General features: G+C 36.3%; 2 protein-coding genes across 7 annotated transcripts in view; one reads left to right on the plus strand and one right to left on the minus strand.

Annotated features, from left to right (window-relative positions):
* SPATS2L (spermatogenesis associated serine rich 2 like) overlaps positions 1 to 6,599 on the plus strand; it is a 79,887-nt gene extending 73,288 nt beyond the window's left edge. For all 6 annotated transcript variants that reach the window (XM_027462275.3, XM_027462273.3, XM_072041361.1 and 3 more), the window contains 4 exons: positions 641 to 750; positions 1,279 to 1,381; positions 4,036 to 4,256; positions 5,163 to 6,599. In XM_027462275.3, the coding sequence (XP_027318076.1) occupies positions 641 to 750; positions 1,279 to 1,381; positions 4,036 to 4,256; positions 5,163 to 5,561 (833 nt within the window). In that variant the 3' untranslated portion in view covers positions 5,562 to 6,599. The remainder of the gene's footprint in view (positions 1 to 640; positions 751 to 1,278; positions 1,382 to 4,035; positions 4,257 to 5,162) is intronic.
* A 5,585-nt stretch (positions 6,600 to 12,184) lies between these two features.
* On the minus strand, positions 12,185 to 13,411 carry KCTD18 (potassium channel tetramerization domain containing 18; the record flags this gene model as incomplete). Its single annotated transcript, XM_038181766.2, is given in 1 exon segment — positions 12,185 to 13,411. A coding segment is annotated over 1 exon segment (567 nt), but the record flags the coding sequence as incomplete, so codon positions are not given.
* Between the last annotated feature and the right edge of the window lie 524 nt (positions 13,412 to 13,935).

Here is a 13,935-nt window from a genome sequence, read left to right on the forward strand (position 1 = left end):
ATCCTGAATGTAAATGGACTGTAATTTTGTGACTCACAGTTAATCTTTTCTTTTTAAATGTAGCTATTCACCACTTCCTTATAAGAAGCATATGAGATGGGCAGTATTGAATAGTTATTTTTTAATTAAGGCTGGTGGCCTTTGTAATAGTGCTTTGACCTAGAAATGGCAATTGTGTATATTCTGTACTTGAAAGTAAAATTGCAGTGCCTGTGATTTAAACATAAACCATATATGAACAGATTTTTTTCAGGGGAGCTAAAAAGCCCCTGTATTCATAAAATGCAGCATGTCTTCAGAAATAGGCTGCTGTGTCAGCAAATGTACTGCTTCTTTCTGTGTCTAAATGAAAGGCTTCCTGAATTTATACTTAATAAGGCAGTGGAAAATTGAAAACAACATGTTTCTGCCCCTGTTTATCTAAACATTACCTTTTCCTTTGTGATAGGTATCCTATTTTGAGATCATTTCAACATTAGGCAGTTCGGTTAAATAAACTGCACAAGCAGCATCGTATTCTGTTTAGTTCAAATGTGGTGTGTGTGTTTGCCTCATGATGTAGTGTTAATGCCAAAAAAGAAATGAATTACGGACCAATTTAGCGTCCTAGCAATAATTATTGACTATTGGTATTTGGTAGTGGAAATTCTGACTGCTCGGCAGAAGAAAGCTGAAGAGCTGAAGAGACTGACGGACCTAGCCAGTCAGATGGCTGAAGCACAACTGTCTGAACTCAGGGCCGAAATTAAGGTCAGGAATTTGCTTCTGTTTGGTTATGTTAGCTGTTTGTGCAAATGTGAAGAAAGCACTGTATTGTTAAAATGCCCAGTCTGCTCCTACCTACCTGCTATGAACCAAAGGGTAACTAGCTTTCTGGGGGGAAAACATACCTTCTTGAAGCATTAAAGGACATCTGAGCAGTCTGCATATGCTGTCAGAGAAGTGTAAGCTATCCCCTTCACAAGTAGAGCTGTTTGTGTATCATTTATCAGACCCGGTTAACAAGTAAACCCGATAGCTTCAGGTTCAGTGATCAAATGAAATGACCCACTTCCCACATGCGGGAGTACTCCACTCATCACTGGGCTGTGAGAATTGTCATTTGGTAAGGATGTGAAAATGTTTGGTTCTGCATAAAGATCCTGTGTACAGGACAATGTCAAGAGATTGCTGAGCCTTAATGTGATCTCAAGATGAGTATCAATTGGTTTTTTATACCATCCATATGGTCTTTTGATCAGAATGCAAATTACTGTTAACCTGCCTGTATTTTTGCAGCACTTTGTAAGTGAACGGAAATATGATGAAGAGCTGGGTAGGTCTGCACGATTTTCCTGTGATACAGAACAACTGAAGACCCAGATTCAGCTCTGTGGAGAGAGTAAGTGCTGGTGATACATCACACCCAAGTTCTCAGAATGTCATATCCCACATACCTATCCAGGAAATGCTGGTCAGAAATAATGGCATCTGTAATGCCAGCACGTGTGTGTGTAGTAATTCTGATGGAATGGTATGCAGCAGTCTTACTGAATATACACTGGGCACTTTTACAGTATGCAATATGCTAAGCTCACTGTACATGTGTTGAACAAACCGTCTGCACAGTTGCCGTCTTTGTCAGAGATTTACCAATATTACTGAGGTCAGTTGGAGTTTTCCATCTAAAAAGCAATTCAGCTGTAGGGAACTTTCAAATTTGGTAGTTATTTATGATTAACTAATAAATTGGAGGCTTCTCTGTGTGACCACACTATTATGAGACCAATTCACATATCTCCTGCTAAGGAGCAAGTTCCCAACTTTATAGCCATATTTATTGGGTTTTCCAGGATCCAAATATTACTCTTTGGAAACCACCTCCTGTTCTGCTTGGAAATTCATGTTTGTTTTCTGCTCCAAATATCATGTTCCTGCTGTAAAATGAGAAATAAGCTATCTCACATCTTTGCCATGCCTTTTTTTTCCCTCCAGAAAAGTAAATGCTGTAGTGCTTAGACCCAACTGACACTCAGCCCTATGATATCCTATCAGCACCATCACTCAGGAAGAAAAACCATTAATACAATACTGAACTAGTGCATCTTGGTGAAAGGAAAACATTTTTAGGAAGAGAATAAACGTTTTCAAGGAGTTACTAGAAATAGAAAAAAGGAAAACATATCTTGGTCTGCTAATGCAGTCTTGTGGTGGCACAGCTAAAAAAAGTGACTCATTTGAGGCATAATCAGTTTTATTCATTAGACCATAAGAATTGCTTTTGCAGAACACTTTGAAAATCCATCTAAGCCTGTATCCTGTCTCTCATTGAAGCCAACTCAGGATGTTTCAAAGGAAGGCATAAACTTCCCAGGAATGCATCTAATTGTTCAGTGACCTCATAGCACCCATCTCATACCCTGAAGGAACAAAAGTAATTGGATTGACATACATCGAGAATGCCTGATGATGAGTTCTAATCTTTATGACAAGCAATTGGATTTTTATATGTGCTTCCATGCAAGGCAGTCTGGTTTAGGGATGAGAAAACAGTAGCATTCAATAACAGCTGACCTCAGTGATCTTACAGAAAATAGATTTCATTGTGCAAATGATCGCATTGTTTTTTTTGAAGAAGACACCTATTGAGAGAAATATTTGATGTTAGCATAAGTGAGTAGGAGCCTTTAAAAAAAAAAAAACAAACAAAAAACGAAAGCAAACAAAAAGGATGGTTCTCAGTTGCTAAAATTACTGTCCTAAAAGTAGAAAAATAGAAGTACCTATTAGATAAAAAATCAGGTGTCTCACAGAAAATGCTCTTTCTAGTTTGTGTCATCTGTGCTAGAGGGGAACAAGGAAATTCTGTAATCAGAAAAATCAAAACAGCAAATTAAAGTTGAGAGCTGTATTTACATCAATAGCCTCAGAATCCTTTTTGAGACTACCCAGGAGCCATTACACAGAAGCAGACATCTTGAATTGCTAGTGGAAATGCAGAGAGGCAGGAGTAAAGGATTTGTTTGGTGCACTTCACATCTAGATATGGAAGTGTTTAAGAATCCTTGTGTCTCAAAATACTAAGTAGGGAGCAGAAATAGTGATTTCTGATAGTGCTGACTGTACTGTGGTCTATATATTGGGGATCAGTGAATGATCTGGAATCAAATTAGTGCATGGTGTCTACAGGCACAACTTCCTTTGACCTCAAACAGTAGAGAGTTACTGGCATACCACTTGCTTCCTTCCAATGTTTCTTCATTTAGGAGGAAGAATGATCCAATTAGGAGCATTACTGATAGAACAGCAGTGTGAGGGGCAGTCCAGCAGCATGTGGGTTCAGCCCAACTGGTTAAAATTTGCAAGTAAACTAACAGCTGCCAGGAATTTTGAAGAGTTTTCTTGGATAACCGAAGGCATGGGTTGGCAGTCGGTGGGGCTTTCATACTCATCGTTGACAAAAAAAAATATATAAAAATTGCTGAAGTACATATACCTTCATATAAAGCACATCCATAACAGTTACGTGATTTGTATTTGAGCTGAAAATACTTAGTAGGATAGGCAATGGGTCCGTTTTAACTGTTGGTTTCATGGGCTTTGAGACACCTCTGATCTTTGCACAATACATTTTTAAACAGTGCTAAAATAATAGACTGTCTTCTAAGCTCTCTGGTATAGTCACAAGCTAGTCTGTTCTAACTACCAAGGTAGCTCCCAAGACCCTGTTTTTCATTTGTGGTCAACCTTTAGGCAGGTGCCTGAGGAAAATGGTTCCTCATATTTACAGTACAAACAGAATTGTTCTAGTTTTAGTGTGGTTCTACCATACCAGCTTTTTTGTCTCCATAACCCCTTAATGAGGCAGTTTCAAAGAAGTAAAACAGTATGATCTAATTCTTACCCTAGTTATCTCACTTACTTCATTACCTAAAGTAAGGCTAGAATGATGCTACAAAAAGTAACTGTAAGCAGGATGAGAATACAGCATTATGTTTAGATGTTGATTATTTAACTGGTAATACAGAATACTTTTTATTTTTTTAATTTTTATAGTTTCTCACCCAAAGAACAACTATTCCTCAAGAACACCATGTAGTTCAGTGCTGTCTTCAGTGACCTCACATGCAACAACGGGCAAGCAAAATACACACACTCGAAAGTCCTCTAGTAATGCCAAGAACTCTGATAACAAAACACCCAACACTAAAGTACAAAGTCATCATTCTTCCAATCCTACAGAATCTTCTTCCCAAGGAATACCAACAAATAAGCAGGTAAGAAACCAGCTATGAACTAAGCTAGACGATGTCAAAAAAAAATCAGATTAACATCTCTTACTGGAAGTCGTTACTTCACAAAGTTACAGTCGTTACTTGTACAAAATCAAATACTGGTTTGTAGATCACATATTTAATTCATAATTTTCAAAAATATGCAAACGTGAGTATGTCTTTTCCGGATTCATTTTCAAGGTAGTATGAAGGTAGTTCATACAGTTCTTGTGCTGTTGTGCTTACTCAGGTAAAGCTACCACTAAAGCTGGTCTGAATTTTGTCTCAGTTTTTTTGAGGCTTGAAAAGGTGTGTGAAGGGAAGTATAAGAGCAACACACAATGTCAGTGCACGTATGGAATCAACTGTCCTAGTAGCTATGCGAATAACGTAATATATCCAGTTCCTACTACTGATCAAAACTTTCTCTGAGCAATGAGAGATATCACAATGGATATCTCTCCCAACATGTGGTTTCTTAACTTGACTAATTTACATGTTAATTTCTGTTTGTCTTGCAGTCGTTAGACAGTACTTCTCACTAGACAAGGTATTTTAGAAAAAAAAAAAAAAGGAAAACAGTCAGTGACAATTTCTTCGATACCTCTTAGTTGCTGCTGTTGAGAAGTCAAGTACTTCATCTCTCTTTTCCATTTTTTCTTGAATCATGGCAGATTTTAATTTGGCATCTCTGGTGAACCTTCCACATATGTTTCCAGGCTACTCAGATGTAGTATGTTACTCGTAGTTCAGTCTTTGTGTTGTTTCAAAATTGTTTTCCCTCTCTAGTTATACTGAGAATTTTATTCTGCAATTTCTGTTAATTCTGATTGCTGTATTTCTTGTCCTGTAGAAGATTGCAGATGATCTAACAGTTATTTTCAATAATTTCAATTTCTTTCTGGGTAGAATGGGCCTTCTAGTCAGAGACGAAGATTCAACACACAGCACCAAAATATCCGTCTCAGTGGATCTCTTAAGTCGCAAGGTGCCTGTAATGAGGCAGATCAAAATAATATAAAAAGTGGTTCCAGGTCTGAACACAGAAGACAGCAGCATAACAGCTTCAGACCTAAAAATAAAGGAGCTACAAAAAATCAAGAGCAGTCCGCAACTGTAAAGACCACAGAGAATCTGACACATTCGGAAAAGACACGACGGAAGCATCATACAGCAGACACCACAGATCACAGGCCTTTCCGAGGCAGCGTTGGCAGGGTGTCACAATGCAATTTATGCCCAGCAAGGATGGAGGTTTCCGCTGATGCCACTGTTCTTTCGGTGCCAGCTGTGACTTTGGTGGCTTAAAATGTCACAGTGAAGGCAGGCAGAAAAATTTTAATCTCTTCAATTTAGTTTTTTGCTCAAGATGCTTGTTGGTGAAGAAAATAAGTCAGAACATAGTCATTTTAAATCTGTTGCTGCTTAAAACTTGTTGGTATCTTTACTACTTACTGATTATTAAAATTATACTTCAAAGGCTTTGCCCAATATGTTCACTGTTACTTTGTCATGACAGTACAGAATCTTACCAAAGCAGCATTTACTTCTTAGAAGAATAAAGTCCAGATTGGAAAAATAAATTGATGTCACAATAGCAAAAGACCTGTTGTAGATACGTGGTTATACCAGTCAACATTGTTTGTTTGTTTTTTTTGAGCAGCCTGTGTTAGAAGGATGCCAGGATGGCTGTGTGCTGCGGTCTGCAATGAAATCAAATAATCTTACAGAATTTTTCTACAATCTCTATACACCTTTTTCTTTCTGTGCATGCATCTGTGTGCATGTATACACACACATACACGCACACTGTATACACACAGTATTGCTATATATGAAAAAATTTGAAAAAGCAGTACATTGGATTCTAGCTTATTATTCCATAAACTGACATCTTTAAATGTAGCTATAAATTGTATTAAATGTATTACATATTGGTATTTTCATTGACAAACTATTTTTATGAAAATGCTAATTTCATTCAAGTTTGGATTGTATATAGTCATGGCTATTCACATGCACAGACCTTTTCTCCATACGTATCAGCCACTTTTCTATGACTAGTTGGATTTATTTTTTTGCACATGAAAAGTCACAGGTGTTCTAGACTTGAATCCAAATTATTTTTCTATATTTTTGCAGTAGGAACCATCTGTCCATAATGAGCTATGACTAATAAATTTGTTACAGCAATGTGCAGCAGAATCTGGAGGTACGTATTTAAGCAGATATTACATCTTTCTGAGTTTTCTATTAAAATAAAAATCTTAGTGTTAATGTTATGATTCTGTATTTCAGAAAACTTGTTTCTTCAAAAAATTAAAATAAAATCTCCTTTCTAAAATATTCTGGTGTTTCCTGCCTTGCACTACCTAACTACTTATCATCTTATTCAAATTATGTGTGATTAATTCAACTGATAGCAGTTGTGGGAGGCTTTCAGTTTGAATTTGGATTGGAACAGGCTTTTGCTGTTAGCTAGATTCCAATGCCACAAGTGCACAGAACAGCACCTTCCCATAAGAATAGAGTTGATCCTGGACAATTCTACATTAGAAGTTATTTAACATAGCAAGGTGTCAGAATCGAGACCCAGCATCAAGTGAACTAGAGGACCAGAATCAGAAAGGTGTAAAAGGGTCTATTTTCCTCTGAGATCAGTAAGAGCAGGACACTTAAGCATCTTTAAAAGTTTATTCCTATATTACTGTTTGTTATTGCTTTATGCCAGTTTCCTCTGCCTAATTTCTGTTAGCTGACTGCACACTTCCTTACTACTTTTACTTTTCCTGTGTAGCCCTCAAAAATAATCACAAAACAGAAAGCAAGCTGCATTGCTTATGGATAATTTTATTATTTTTCTTGATATCTGTATACTGTTTTTTCCATGTGAATACTGGTAAAACCTTGTTCTACAAAGCAAACAGCTCATCTTCATTTGGAATAGTCATAAGAGAAAAATAAATATTTGTAGGTAAACTCTGCCTTGCAAAAGAAAACTTCTTTTAATTATCTATCATGTTTTCAGTCTGAACGCTTTGAGTAAATGAAACTGAAATTCCAGAATCTGTGCTGTGCACACCCATCAGAAAAGTAACTTTATAATTCGTCTGCTGCTGTACAGCTTGATCTGTAACCTCCCAGTGAGAGATCTAACGACAATTTCTGTACAGCTCTTAAACAGGAATCTTACTATATTGTGCTTTCATCATTTGTGAAATGTATTTGTATCTCTTGTACTCTATCCTAAAAGGAATCTGACATATCTATAATTACTTTTACTCCTTCCTCCATAGCTTCTCCACTTAACAGAATTATTGAAGGTTACTTTATTCCATAAGTCAACATCCTTACAGGCAGCCTTCCACAAAATAATTGAAATTTGTGACATAAATAATAATACAACAGGATAACCTTGCACTCTTCAGCACCTCTAATCTTTGATGTGCTGGAGACTCAGTATATGACAGATCCAGGACTAACAGGTGAGAGACAGCATTTTTCATCAGACTATGATGCAAACATTTACTTGTTGATGAGAGAGAAAAGCATGTAGTTGGTCAGGGTGGAGAGTGGGCTGGTTCTGGGAACTCTGCAGTCTTGATGCATCAAATATGCTTTAGTTTTACAGTACACATTTTAACTATGTTGCATGGCTGGGCTCTGAAACAGCTCTGTCAATGTTATTGCTTTGTCTTCCAGTTCTTATGTCTCTGTGGCTGCAACTCTATTTGCCAGTTTTGAGGAGTGTCTTGCTGCTCGCCATACTCATAAGTAATTAATAAGTGGGTTTATCTTCCACAAAACTCCTGTAATCTTCAAAGTTTGTCTTTGTAGTTATGTGTAGTCAAAGCCAATTATGTGATACTCCTTTTAATGTAATGGATTTTTACAGGGGTCAGTGAGAGAAGCAAGAGATGATACACTTGACCTTCAGACTTCCAGGCCAGCAAGCCTTTTTAAAATAAAAACAAATAAATAGATTCCCTACTTTGCAAAGTAAACAAAGTTTGTCATCAGTGAAATCATGGAATTCCCATTGCATTTTGTGCGCTCTTTTGAAATTGGAAACGTGTCCAAAAAGGCAGTATTTTAAAAAAGGCAGTATTTAAAAGCAGGGTTAATCTTTTTGTCTTTTATGTATGATTAAATTGAGGCTAACACTAGAACTCAGCAAAATAAAAGACCAAATATGCACTTGAAAAACTAAAAAGAGAATGTAATTCAACATAGCCAGGTTAAACTAAGCCAAACTTAAACAATTTTTTGTTTTGTTTTTTGTTTTTAATAACTTAATGTCATTGAAAAAGTCACTCTAAAACTGAAACTAATAATTCTGGAAAGGAAAAATTAATTCTCTGGTTTTCATACCACTTTCTTGGACCCTGCTGTTACAAGAGACCACCTCATCTGAGTTTGTATGGATGGCAGTGGGTCTGTTTCATGGTGTAGAGACTGGGATGCATCAGGGTTTGATAAATCAGCTTTACTCTTCACTTTGATACACTTGTGACTCCAGCAGAAGCACCATGGGCCATAGGGGTCCCATGTTTCAGTACCACTGCCAGTTACCCACCTCAACATGTAATAGAAATTTGCCAGAAACTTGAGATAATACAGCTATTTTAGTATGGCAAACAACTAAAACAAGCTGTAACAAAACATTCATGGATGTTGTACCAGGAATTAGAATGATTTAAAAGGTACGTACAGGAAAGGGGCGACTTAGAAAATGGCCAAGTTCTTGATGTAAACTGTGGGCATGCTATGCAGCTGATGACATGGCCTAGTGAATTTGCAAAGCAATTTCCAGCCAAGAGTGGTAAATTCTGGTATAAGCAGACAATTCTGGGGGGGAGGGGGGGGGAAGGGGGCAAAATAAAATTCTGTAAGAAGAAATACCCCAAAAGCTCAGAAAAGAGCAAAGATCTGTAACCTTTTGTTAAAAGCTGTTAGCCAAATTGAATCTAGATTTTTATGGGGCTTTGCCATCGCAAAGTATTTACAGAGTTTTATTTCTATCCACACTTCAGCTCTTTAGCTCTAGCTAAGGAACAGGCAGCTTGACACTCAAGTTTCTGATAGCACAACTGCCATCCTGTTTTTATCAGGTGAGAACTTCTTCATAGATTTAGAAGAATTAAGTAGATGAAATCTTCTTACTCCTGGGTAGTATTGGTATGTCTTAGCCATAGTAAGATTTGTGCCATGTAATGTTTGTTATCTAAGCAATTTAATTAAAGTAGGTTTAGAAGAGTACTTTTCTGCCCTGGAAGAGCTGGCAGGCTAAATAAGTTTGAAAGAAAAAAAGAGGTAGCTGCATTAGGAGCAATACTGTATGTGAAGTCAACACTGTCTTGAGAGAAATGTGAATTATTATTTACTAGTATTTATATATTTGAACTGTATTTTGTAGACAAGCATCCCTGAATTAACACTGAGTTCACAGAGGCTCATTTAATTGTATTGTATTTAAATGGTCCCTTACCTGTGTACAAGCCTGATGAAAACTCTCCCTGAGCATGTGTTAACATGTGCCTAACACATGAAATATCTGCTTCCTTTTTTTTTTTTTACTTTTTTTTTCTTTTTCTTTTTAATCTCCTTCGCTTATATCACAGATAATTTGGAAAGACAACGTGAAAGCGTGGACTAAACTGGAAGTTTAGACAGTGTTCATGAGAGAGAAAAAAAAAAAAAAGCATCAAAATACACTGGTGATGGAAATATCAGCCTTTAGAGCACAGCTAGTTGATTACTAGTTGAAAACTAACTTTGTGGCCTCTTCAATAATGAGTGGTTATTGAAGTGGTATATCACAAAGATGCAAAGTAAGCCATTGTCACACCAGTTAACAGTGTCTAATCCCAATTGTTAAAAAAAAAAAAAAAAAAAAAAAAGTAAGTAGCTGTATTAGTTTCCCCAGTCGAACTGTCTGATATGTCAGATCACAGATGCAGTACCAGCTGGTACCTCTTTGGTTGAGTTGAACAAGTGAAACATTACCAAAACTGCAGACTTCCAATAAACTTGGGAATGTTTTAAAAAAAAAAAAAACATTTTTGAGGAATGTTTAACCTGCAGGAAACTCTCAGACTTGCAGAATTTGTGCTCTTTGTTCCAGGCCTCAAGAAACAGTCTGTTAGCCCATTTAAGGGATGACTAATCCTAAAACTGGCAAATTTCATTTATTTTGAGCTAATCCCCAGAGAGATTAAGTGCTATTTAATTTATACAATTTAAAAGGTTTTGGATGCATATAGACAAAGCTATTTTTATAGAGAATTACCCTGAACGGTAATTCTATTCAACTGTCATAAACTGTTTAACATCAGTTACAATAAACTATTAGCAAACTTCATAGCGATTAAAAAAATAAATAAAAATGAAAGTACTCAAGCGAGTTTAAATAAACACGTTTACATCTCATCCTATTAAAAAATCAAGTCCCCAAAAAAGTAAATATATCTTGCTCTACCTCCTCACCACAGCCACTTTCATTCAGTGTTTCATCTACTCAAATTAAAGGGAGTGGTTTTTACTTTTTTCTAACCACAAGCTAGTATGTGTACAAAGATGACACTCATTGAAGCCCTTGTAATGCAAATAACATGAATGCTACATAAAAAATACTGTGCTACCAGAATGATTACACAAACACTGAGCTAGTGTAGACTCAGGAAGTCTGACAGGATTATTATTAAAACTTCGTTTTACACATGTAAAAGCCAGTACTTTTTGCGAGCTTTTGCATGATATTTACAGAAGCCTACAAATTCATCAGAAGTTGAAAAGGAAGGAAATCTTTAGGAAGCATTGTAAAAAGACAAAGTTATATGGTAAAGGTCTCAGCTATTCAGTAAATAGTGAAATAAAAGTCACATGCAAGACAGGTATTTAAAAACTGCCTTTCAGTCAGTTTTTTGTATTTCATCAATGATGAGTTGCACACTCAACAGATTGCAGTGTTAGTATCTTTCTGTAATTTTTGCTTTTTCTGGTCTTCAAGACAGGAAGAGCCTTGGGACTGTTGCTTTTTAGGTTCATTGTTTAAGGAAAAAAACAGTAGATTTTAAAGGTAAGCTGGTCTTGAATATATATCTCTACACCTATTTATACCAATCACAGAAAGTTACAGTACTGCTTTCTTTTACAGTAACTGTTGTACATGGCAAAAAGTCTCCTTAAAATTGTTAGTATATAAGAGTTTATTTTTCTTTTTTACTTTTGCAAATGAAATTTCAAGTCCTTATGGTTATGATGAAAAGCCTGGAACTGTGATTTATTCTAAATGACTGTAAAAATAAAACACTTAAATAACCCTCCCACAATTCTAATAGTCTCCGGAATTTTAAGAACATTTCATTTAGGCAATGTGATAGGACTTCTTAACGCTTAAGGCCAGCTGTATTTACTGTGTTTCAACAGCAGTGCCAACAACAAAAACCCAACCATAACAAACAAGGACACAAAATGAAGGCAAGTTTGGAAAATTTAAACAGTGTTGGTTTAAACAACCAGAAAAGGACTATTTAAAAAGAAGTGAGATAAATTCAGCTTTCCTATGCTGAGTGAAATATACAGCAGCTCTTCACTTCAGTATCACTGGTCAAAATTGACCCTAGTACCAGTGAGGACAAGAAACCAGCATCTTCTTCATCCTGCTCGGGAGGAAGGAAGGATTCTTCTATCTTTCTTCAAACCAGAGCACATCTGTTAATACTGCACAGAAATTGAGATTGTCCCCTGCTCATTTAAAAGAACAAAGGAATACAAGCTGCAACTCAGCCCTGTAAGTTTCCCTGCAATTGTCGAAAATATATCCAACAGCAGTATAATATAGAATACAACGGCTGCACCACTGCCTGCAGCAGCCTTGAACCAGTAGCAGATGACACCCCTGTAGGAAAGTAGTACGTGTAGTTTTCAGGTCTATGGAAAAACTGCCTTATTGCTCCCTAGCCATGCTCTTCCTTCACTGTATTTATGAATTTTCTCACTGGGTACAAGCAAAGAGGGTCCTTCTTATTGCTCTTAATAATAAAATGGTGACTTACCCTCACAAAAAGTACCAGTAATTGTGCATTCAACTTAAAAAATAAATCTTCACAGTACTCAGTATCTTGCATACTAGTGACAAAATTGTATCTAATAACTGGTACTCATGGTTATCTACTTTTCACCCAAGTCAAATATATGGATTAAGGAAATTATCTCTAGTTAATGTTACCTGTAGTTAAAGTTAATAAAGAGGTCATCTTTTATACTTTGCACGTACTCCCTTTTAAAAAAAAGTCAGTTGTACTAGTACAACGTGACAGAAATACAAATGTGAGATACCATAATATTAAACATCACATGCTGTGTGTTTCTTAGCCTATGTTTCTTCCTCCCAACTTCTAAAAAATAATTTGACATAAAGCAGAAAATACAATTCACTGCTCATGTAAAGCCATTTCTCTCTATGCCCTTGATTAACTTTTTCACCATGATTTTCTACCAAATCTTTGAATACATGACAACATGAGATGATGAGCTCTTCTTTGACTAGATGATGCCAAGCTGTCCAGCCTATTGGGCTGAGTCAAACATTATCCATCCATTTTATCGCTCTTAATATTCTCTGTTAATACAGCTGGTTCTTTCTTGCTTAGTACCATAGAAGTAGTAGGAATTCCAATAGCAGCATTGTCCTGTTCACTTGTTTTACTGGACACAGAAGATGATGACTGAGATGGTGTTGCAAGAAAAAGTGGAGTGCACTTCAGCTTTACTACACGGCTGCTTACAGGCTTTCTAGGCACTGTGATCTTCAAAGTCATTTGACATGGTGTTCCATAATCAGCACTCTGCCTTCCACAGGGCAACTGGGAATTGCTGGGCTCTGATGTGCATGTTGTAGATTCAGTTTCAGAAGCTACTTTGTGCAGAATCAAACTTTCACTATTGGGTCATTTAAGAGTTACTGCAGAATGTGAAGCATTGCAAGCAGCTACCTTTAATGAAGCTGAATTCTTAACTTTGATGTGTGTACTTGTTGAAGGACCTGAGAATCTAATTGGCTTGGGACCCACTTTACATGGTAAATAGTTTTCCTCTTTAGTGGAGTCAATTAGCCGTCTGTAAAACAAAGGACTTAAAATGAAGAAACAAACTATATATTTCAGTTGTTATTCTTGTAACATCATTACAAAATAGACAATGTTCAAATCTGAAGTTCTATTAATTTTTGCTTGTTACAGTATCATTTATGGTTCTCAGCTGTTCATCACTGTAGTCAAGCTTGCCTTTGTGTCACTAGTACCAGCACTATCTTATACCTGTGTAATACGACACATTAAAAATGGTAAAAGATACGGTACACAAACCGCTAAGTGAAAATAAATGAGAAAGAAAGCAGTAGTTACTGAAGGAAAATATTACAATAAAGTACAGTTTCTATCTGATAGGAAATGCACTAGACATTAATCTGATAAGTTTTAAAATATCTACAAAAAATTCAGAGCCAACTGCACAAGAACTATAGATTTAGAGTTCTATGCTATGTAATTTGAGAAAAGAAGAAAGATACCTCTTCTTTCTTCCTCCTCCCTCTCTCTCCAATGTAAATTATGAATAATCAATCTTTCAAGAGAAAATGATAAGAAAAGCTACATAAGAAAACCTATGGAGTCTCACGACC

The sequence above is a fragment of the Anas platyrhynchos genome, chromosome 7 (genome assembly GCF_047663525.1).
Source record: "Anas platyrhynchos isolate ZD024472 breed Pekin duck chromosome 7, IASCAAS_PekinDuck_T2T, whole genome shotgun sequence".
In the NCBI taxonomy this organism is placed as follows: domain Eukaryota; kingdom Metazoa; phylum Chordata; class Aves; order Anseriformes; family Anatidae; genus Anas; species Anas platyrhynchos.